Source organism: Choloepus didactylus, chromosome 7 (assembly GCF_015220235.1).
Source record: "Choloepus didactylus isolate mChoDid1 chromosome 7, mChoDid1.pri, whole genome shotgun sequence".
Classification (NCBI taxonomy): domain Eukaryota; kingdom Metazoa; phylum Chordata; class Mammalia; order Pilosa; family Megalonychidae; genus Choloepus; species Choloepus didactylus.
In genome coordinates, this window is record NC_051313.1 from 63855207 (window position 1) to 63862740 (window position 7534).

Here is a 7534-nt window from a genome sequence, read left to right on the forward strand (position 1 = left end):
CACTGCTGTGTTTCTAACTCAGCAAATGTAAGGTGTGTTATTTACACAGTAGTTCTTCATTACAGAGGCACAAACACCAATAGATTCTTGTGGAGGATTTTTTTTTTAAAGTAATCGGTCTAGTGTGTTTTTAAAAAGTTTAAATTGTCAAATGCCTTATTTCCACCAGTAGATGGATACACTTTCTGAAAATAATATGTCCTACCTAGCCCTACTATAATGTAATACATCTAAAAATTATTTAATAATTCTGATTTAAGCTGTTCATATTTTCTGACACCACATGGAAAACTTTTATAATTCCATTTTATTTCTGATTTATTATTTATTGTTTTATTTCTCTGCCTTCATTAAATAAGTCCTAAGAAATTGAAGTTATTTACATGAATATAAAATTTTTGTTTGAGTACATCTACTTGAGTTATGTTTTAAAAATCTACCTTCTGACACACTCAGAGGCAAAGCTTGAATGATCAAAAACTAGAATTGTAACTTCAGAAAAGAAAAAATGCCAACTTAGTTTAACTCCAGATAGCAATTCACGTAAGGTGGCGGTGGGGGGGTGGACCTCTGTATACCAATATATATTCATATTGTCTGATTCGTTCTTTTTCTCCCTCTCCTTCTAATTCTCTCCCTTGTTCTCTAAGTAAGTTAAATTCTAACCAAAACAAGTGATGGTATACCCTGGACTGTTGAAGAGTAATTTTGTTCTTAAAAAAATCCCTGGTAAAGGACTCCATAGAGAAATGACTGATTCTAGGGCTGGGGTAGGGAAAATACAAGATGAGCCTGGAGTATCTTATATTGCCATAAAGTAAATGCTGTGGTTTTTTGTGGGGTTTTTTTTTTTTGTTTGTTTGTTTGTTTTAAGTGGGGGCAAGTCAGAAGGGCACAAGAGCCAACTTAAAGGAGTGGTCAAAACTGGAACAATTTGAGCAACAAAATAAATGACAATAATATTTTATTATAAACCAAAGAATAAAATAAATAGCCATGAGTCCACACTAATATAAACATGAAAATAAATAAATAAATGGGGGAGAAGGGCAAATCTTCTTGCAGAAGAATTCCAGGTAAGTGTAGAAGGAATGGAGGAAATAGAAAATTCCGTTAAAACACCACAATAGTAATTGCTGCAGGCAAGATTGACGGGTGGATACTAACATTAATGAGGGAAACTTAAAGGAGAAACAGGATATTTGCATAGCCTCAAAGTGTCTCCACAATTTATTAACTTCTGTTATGGTTTTAGTAAATGTCCACAAATTCCTTGATAATCTTCCTTCCAGGAAGTATAGCTTAATTCCCCACTCCTTGAGTGGGGCTGGACGTAGTAACTCATAATTAACCAATAGAGTATAGAAGGGAAAAAATAACTTTACAGTGGTGGAACCTGGCTGATACCACCTTAACCAAGTGATCAAGGTTAATGTCATCTGTAGTAAGTCATGTTGATGTCATGTAACTCCAGCTATGACATAAAGAGAAGGGCACTTCACCTCTGTAGAGTTCTTCCCCAGAATCCATAACTCAGTCTAATAATGAGAAAACATCAGAAAAATCCAAATTGAGGAACATTCTACAAAATATCTGACTAGTACTCTTCAAAAGTGTTAAGGAGAAACTGAGAAACTATCACAGATTGGAAGAGACTAAGGAGACATGACAGTAAAATACAACGTGATTTCCTAAATTGGATCCTGAAACAGATAGACATTAGTAGGAAAATTGATGAGAACTGAATAAAGTCTATAGTTTGGTTAATATTGTTGTACCAATGTTAATTTCTTAGAGTTGACAAATGTACATGATATATAGATTAGGAGAGGCTGGGTGAAGGGTATACTGGAACTCTCTGTACTATCTTTGCATCTCTTCTATAGATCTAAAATTATTTCAAAATTAAAAGTTAAAAAAAAAAGTCTCCCTGATGGTTTTCTCAGTCTAAGGACATTTGTTATTTTAAAATGTCTTCAGAGCAAATTAGTTCAGACAAATCATGCTCCCCCAAATCCTTTTGCACTCTCTATAAAAAATAAGATCTTATCTGTAGATAACAAAACTAAACTCTTATAGAGCACAGACAATAAATTCTAGAGGCTTTGTTCCATCACTAGAAACAGAAATAATTCAGCCAATACCAGTTATATAGTTTCTGTGACTTGGCAGTGTGTTTGGCCCTTAGGTTACCAAAAATTATTCTATGAAAAAGTGGCGGGGAGACACAACTGGCATTCTATCTGCCTCTGTTATGGGCCCTCCAGTCTCGGGATTATCTTTGTGTTGCTAATTTTAAATCTTCAGAGGTACTAGAACCAGTTTCATTTGAATATCCCTTAACCCCTGAATATTGGTAGATTCAAATATTGTAAAAATATAGTACTCATTAAGATGAAAAGATATTTTTCAATATAGAGCCACAGCGTATATTGCTCTTCACTTTCTTTTTCAAAATCAGTAAAATCTCATTGATTTAATTATGGGTACAGATGTAAAATCCTGATCTATCAGTATTTTATTCTTATTACTTTCAAGCTCCCAAGTCAAACAAGGATAACTGAGTTGATTATAGAAGTAAATAGTAATATGTAATTGGCTGAGGATGATTGTTGTAGCAACAAATTAAAATTTAGATACTAAAATTAAACTCCTCCCCTATATGCTAATCATTCTCTTGATCTGACCATTAGTGAAAACTATCTTTAATTTGTAAACATGTAAGGTATTATTTTTATCAGTTAAATATATTTTAACACCTAACAAACAAGTAACTTGCAGTATGTCTATCTTTGGGTATATAACTGGTGTGATCAGTGCAGAACGAGATACACCAAAGTGCTTTTAGATTAGTATCATAGCAGGTGCATGCATTTTCTGGAAAGCTCTGTCTTCCATATTGCTAATGCATAGACAAAGCAGATACTTAAATAGTTAATAATACTGCTTAATTGCTGTAGTCAGTTTGAGTAACACATAATTTATAGCAATTCTGAAACTGGGAACACAAGAATAAGCTATATGATAATAACTTATTAAAATTGCTAGTCAGTAAAAGTACAAACTGCATGATATTGACGAGCAAGCCATTCTTATAAAATGCATAAGGCACAATTTTCTTGACAGCTGTTTTCAAAGTATACCTTTCTATCAACAAGGTTTTTTTAATTGAAATATACTTGTAAAATTTTTTTAAAATAAGCAGTGTTTCATTTCCTAAATTTATATTCAATTAACAGATTTTACTGGTTATCTGTTATGTGCCAGGCACTTTCATTTATTATTATTCCAGTGACCCAGTAAATTAGTAACATCCTTTGCCCATGTTAGAAATTAGGAAATGGAAACACTGAAAAGTTTAGAAACATATCTCTGCTAGATCTTGTATATAACATAAATGTTGTTTCCTACTAAATGAACTGCCTAATACTTGGATATAGACAACATATAAAAAGTAAAAGAAGGTCGATTCCTAGGGGAGAAGAGAAAGGAGTTGAGGCTAGAATAATGAATATTTGAGAATAAATTCAGCAAGTTTACAAAGTAGAACCTCGCTTTTTTTGGTAGGTCTAGAGCCAGAGCCACAAAATATATTGGACTTATTGGAGTTGGTGAAAATGCAGATAGCCCAATCAAGTGTAATACTCATTAAAGGAAACGGAATACAATTTGAAAGTTTTCATAAAGACACACACTTGTCTAATCTGTGAATTGAAAGTGTCTTCTAAAATTTGCTTCCCTTCATATTCCTAGGTGGTAGTGAATATGTGGGTAGAAAAATGAGAGCATTTCAAATAATGCTAATGAAGTTAAATGATTGCAATCTACCATATTGTGAAGAAAAGTTGTTAGCTGTGAAATATGAGGACAGAATTAAAATATTGCCATGACTGGCATTTGATGTGAAAACTGCAGAGATAAGCTTAGGTTCCTATTTATGAAAACCATCCTCACAGCCCAATGAAATATCTTTTCAAAGGTTTCATAGTTACCATGGATACTTGTTAGCTTTGATAAAGTAAATTGTAATCCATATTCAATCATCTGAGGTAAAGAAGCAAAAAACCCACCAACTAAAGTCTAAAATAGCTTCATCTCTAAATTCATACTACTTTGGCAATGGAAAGGGTAAATAGCCTAAAGATTAAATTTTTGGTTAATTATCATTGCCTGAAAAACAAAATATTTAAAATGCACATTGCCTGAATTTGATCCTTGTGTTTACTTTTTATGTGTACTTTTTCTTTTAACTAGTAAAGGGAATTCCTTAGGTTTTGACATAGGAATTTAGGTGGTGAGACCTTTCTGAAAATTGAAACCTAAGCAGCATACTCAATTTCTGAAAGCCATAAGAACACAGACAATATTGAAGACATTGGTCCCCATGGTAACATATTTACATTTGTGTAGTCCAGAAGTGACTGGATTCTGCTTAGCTTCTTTTAATTGCTATATATTGACAGCCATTTGCAAAATTATTTATAAAATGCCAGATAAATGAGCATGAGTACAAGGGAATGCACTCCATATCCTTAGAGTTGATTAGACACTTAAGATGACAAAGAGCGCTGCATGAAGAGTTTCTGAGGTGTTTGGGCATTTCCTAATGTGTCTGTCATATAGTGGAAGCACAAAGCCTTTTGAATGATATAATCATTTTTTTCAATTCTCTTTTTCAACAGGTGACAAAAGAGCTGAAACAGTATGACAATAAAATTATAGAATGTAAATTTGAGAATAACAGCTGGGTTTTCATGAGACAGAGAACAGACAAAAGTTTTCCTAATGCATACAACACTGCCATGGGTGAGTATGATAACCTACCAGTGTTTGTTACATTAAAAAAAAAAAGGCAGTGTGTCATTCAGACCTCATACTTGTTTGATGGGAAAGGTGTTGTGTCAGATCTGTACTCTGTTTGGCACCAGTCCAGTTGTATGTTCTCCTTTCTAGATCCAGGGACTTGTGCCAGTGCACCCAAGAGAGAAGTTTAAAGGGCAGTATAATGGGCTTTATAAAGTTGAATTTGTTGAACAACAACAACAAAAGCCATGATAATTTCAGAGCTATTCAAAACTACAAAAACCATTGTTTGCCAGATGGTAAAAGACAGAATTAGCAGGAGAAAACGTAATTTCCAGCTCCTAAAATAGCTTTACAAACAATGGAGAACAAAGTAAACAAAAGCTATTAAAAAAAAGAAGGAAAACCTGGCTTCAGAGTTTTCTTTGGGTACAATATAAATGCTTCGGGAATTTAGAATAGTAAATTTCTTTCTTGGGATCAACATAGATTAATTGAAGTCTATAAGATATACTACTGCTAGTAGCAGTTGTTGCTCTGGATTTTACTTTTAGTGGACTTGACAAAATAGTTAAAAACCAAGTTTAAAGGTTAATAGAATTGCATACTTTTGGAGTGTTTGGGAGAGATGATGATTATAAGATAAGCTTATGAGAAAATATAGAAATTTCAGTTTAAAAGTACTCTGGTACATTTCAGGGTTCTTGTTGAAACTAGCATCGTGATCAGACAAGATGAGTTCGTTTTAAAAGAAGGAATAATTAAGCCAGTGCCTTTTCTTCTAAAACAAAATAGGTAAATATAATTAAGAGGGCTGGTACTAAATTTTGATCACTTAAGAGAAGATGCTTTATTTATTAGGTAATTTTTGTCAAAACACCTTACTTCAAATAAGTTATTAAAATAAAATGTGGTCTGCCAGCTACAATGAAACCTAACCATTTAATGGGAATGGTGGCTGCTGCTGTTTTATGTTTCACACGATTTCTGTGGAAATTTTGTTTGAATGTGGACCTATATAATGCACTGTGCTAGATTAAAATCCCATAAAACCTATTTTGGAGGGATAGAGATGCCGTAGTGAAGACATACTTATAACCCAAACACTTATAGTTGATTTAAAATTTAAAGTAAAGAGTAGCCACTAAAAACACATTCATTTTGGGGACACAGGTGGGAGGAGACTAGTTTAATTTGAAGCAGGACACCAAATCAGGAAGTGTTTGGCATATTGGCGTGAAAACCTTTTCCCTTTTCTCATAAGCTTGTGTTGAGTCAGCTGGCTTAATTAACCCCCATGTGACACGTGTCTCCCTTTGTCCACAGCTGTGTGCAACAGCATCTCAAACCCTGTGACCAAGGAGATGCTGTTTGAGTTCATCGACAGATGTGCAGTAGCTTCTCAAGGACAGAAACGAAAGCATCATCTGGATCCTGACACAGAGCTTATGCCACCACCACCTCCAAAAAGACCACGCTCTTTGACCTAAGACCAGTCTCCTGATGTCACAGTTGAGAGGAAAGATGAGAAAAAGTGCTGTTGCCCCATTTTTGCTGTCAGAGAAATTTAAAAAAAAAAAAGTATGGCTTGCCATTGATACCCATTCTAAATTTTTTAAAAACAAAAGGTATTGTAGCCGGCCTGTAAATATTTGATGCATTTGTTTCCTCAGTGCTGCAGTACATTGTGGAGTTAAGCCTTTTCCTTTATATCTGATTAACTCAGCCTTACTTTATGGAATCTGAAGATTGAAATATCCAAAGGTTTAAACAAGATTGAAATCAATGAAAAAGAGGCCTTGTTTATATATATAGATAATTTTCACCTTTAATTTATAAAATTAGCAATCTGGAACTGTGAGAGCAGAGAATGCTGTATTTTTTAGAAGTTGTGTTTTAACTATGTAAATTTTCCTTTTGAAAAACTGAAGCATTGGCATTAAACATTCTTGCTGTCATTTATCATGAATTTCCTATATTTCTGAGACGCCTGTATTCAAAAACAAATGACAAAAGTTGTTAAGTATTGTAGTATATTAAACAACTTGGTCTGGTTTATATCATTTTAAAAATCTTTTTTGGAAATGTAAAAGAAAAAGTTAAAAAGTAAAGTTCCATGTTTGTGAATTGCATCCTTTCTAAAGGAAGTATAGTGAGTATTGTCATCTGTTTCTGTTGTTTGCTCTACATCAGATATTCAATGTGTCCATTCTGGCAGTGATTTTGAGTTACTTTATAGAACTGAAATATTCACCACCAAGTCCTTAATATGTTGTTCACCTGGGAAACTTTTTTTGTTTTTTTAAATGTCAGGGCTTACTTCTGCTTTACCTCAGTGGTATCGGCACACTGTAAATTACATTAAAATACACAACTTACTGTGATCTATAGGAGTGATATCAAACACAATGATGTTGTGTTAGTTTCTTCTAACAACATCAAAGGAAATATCAGCTGACTTCTTTAATTAGAAGGTAGTGTCGATGGAATAGAACGCCGTCTCTAGAAAATGGTCTCCCATTACTAGATAAATGCAGAGGCAAAAAATAGACATTTATGGGAACTAAACATCAAGGAAACCAAGACATTTATTTTCAGAATCAGAACTGTATCTGTGTTCTATTCTGAAGATGTTTCTTTTACACACCTGAATTTTAAAATGTTTAGATAATGGATTTAAAGAGCAGCTAATTGGTCATCTACACTTTTTGAGAAACTGTGTTCTGACTGG

At 33.5% G+C, this 7534-nt stretch overlaps 1 protein-coding gene across 4 annotated transcripts in view; it reads left to right on the forward strand.

Moving 5' to 3' along the window:
- Positions 1-6430, forward strand: part of RNGTT (RNA guanylyltransferase and 5'-phosphatase) — a 407161-nt gene extending 400731 nt beyond the window's left edge. For all 4 annotated transcript variants that reach the window (XM_037843368.1, XM_037843369.1, XM_037843370.1 and 1 more), the window contains 2 exons: positions 4683-4806; positions 6130-6430. In XM_037843368.1, the coding sequence (XP_037699296.1) occupies positions 4683-4806; positions 6130-6293 (288 nt within the window). In that variant the 3' untranslated portion in view covers positions 6294-6430. The remainder of the gene's footprint in view (positions 1-4682; positions 4807-6129) is intronic.
- Positions 6431-7534: the final 1104 nt, after the last annotated feature.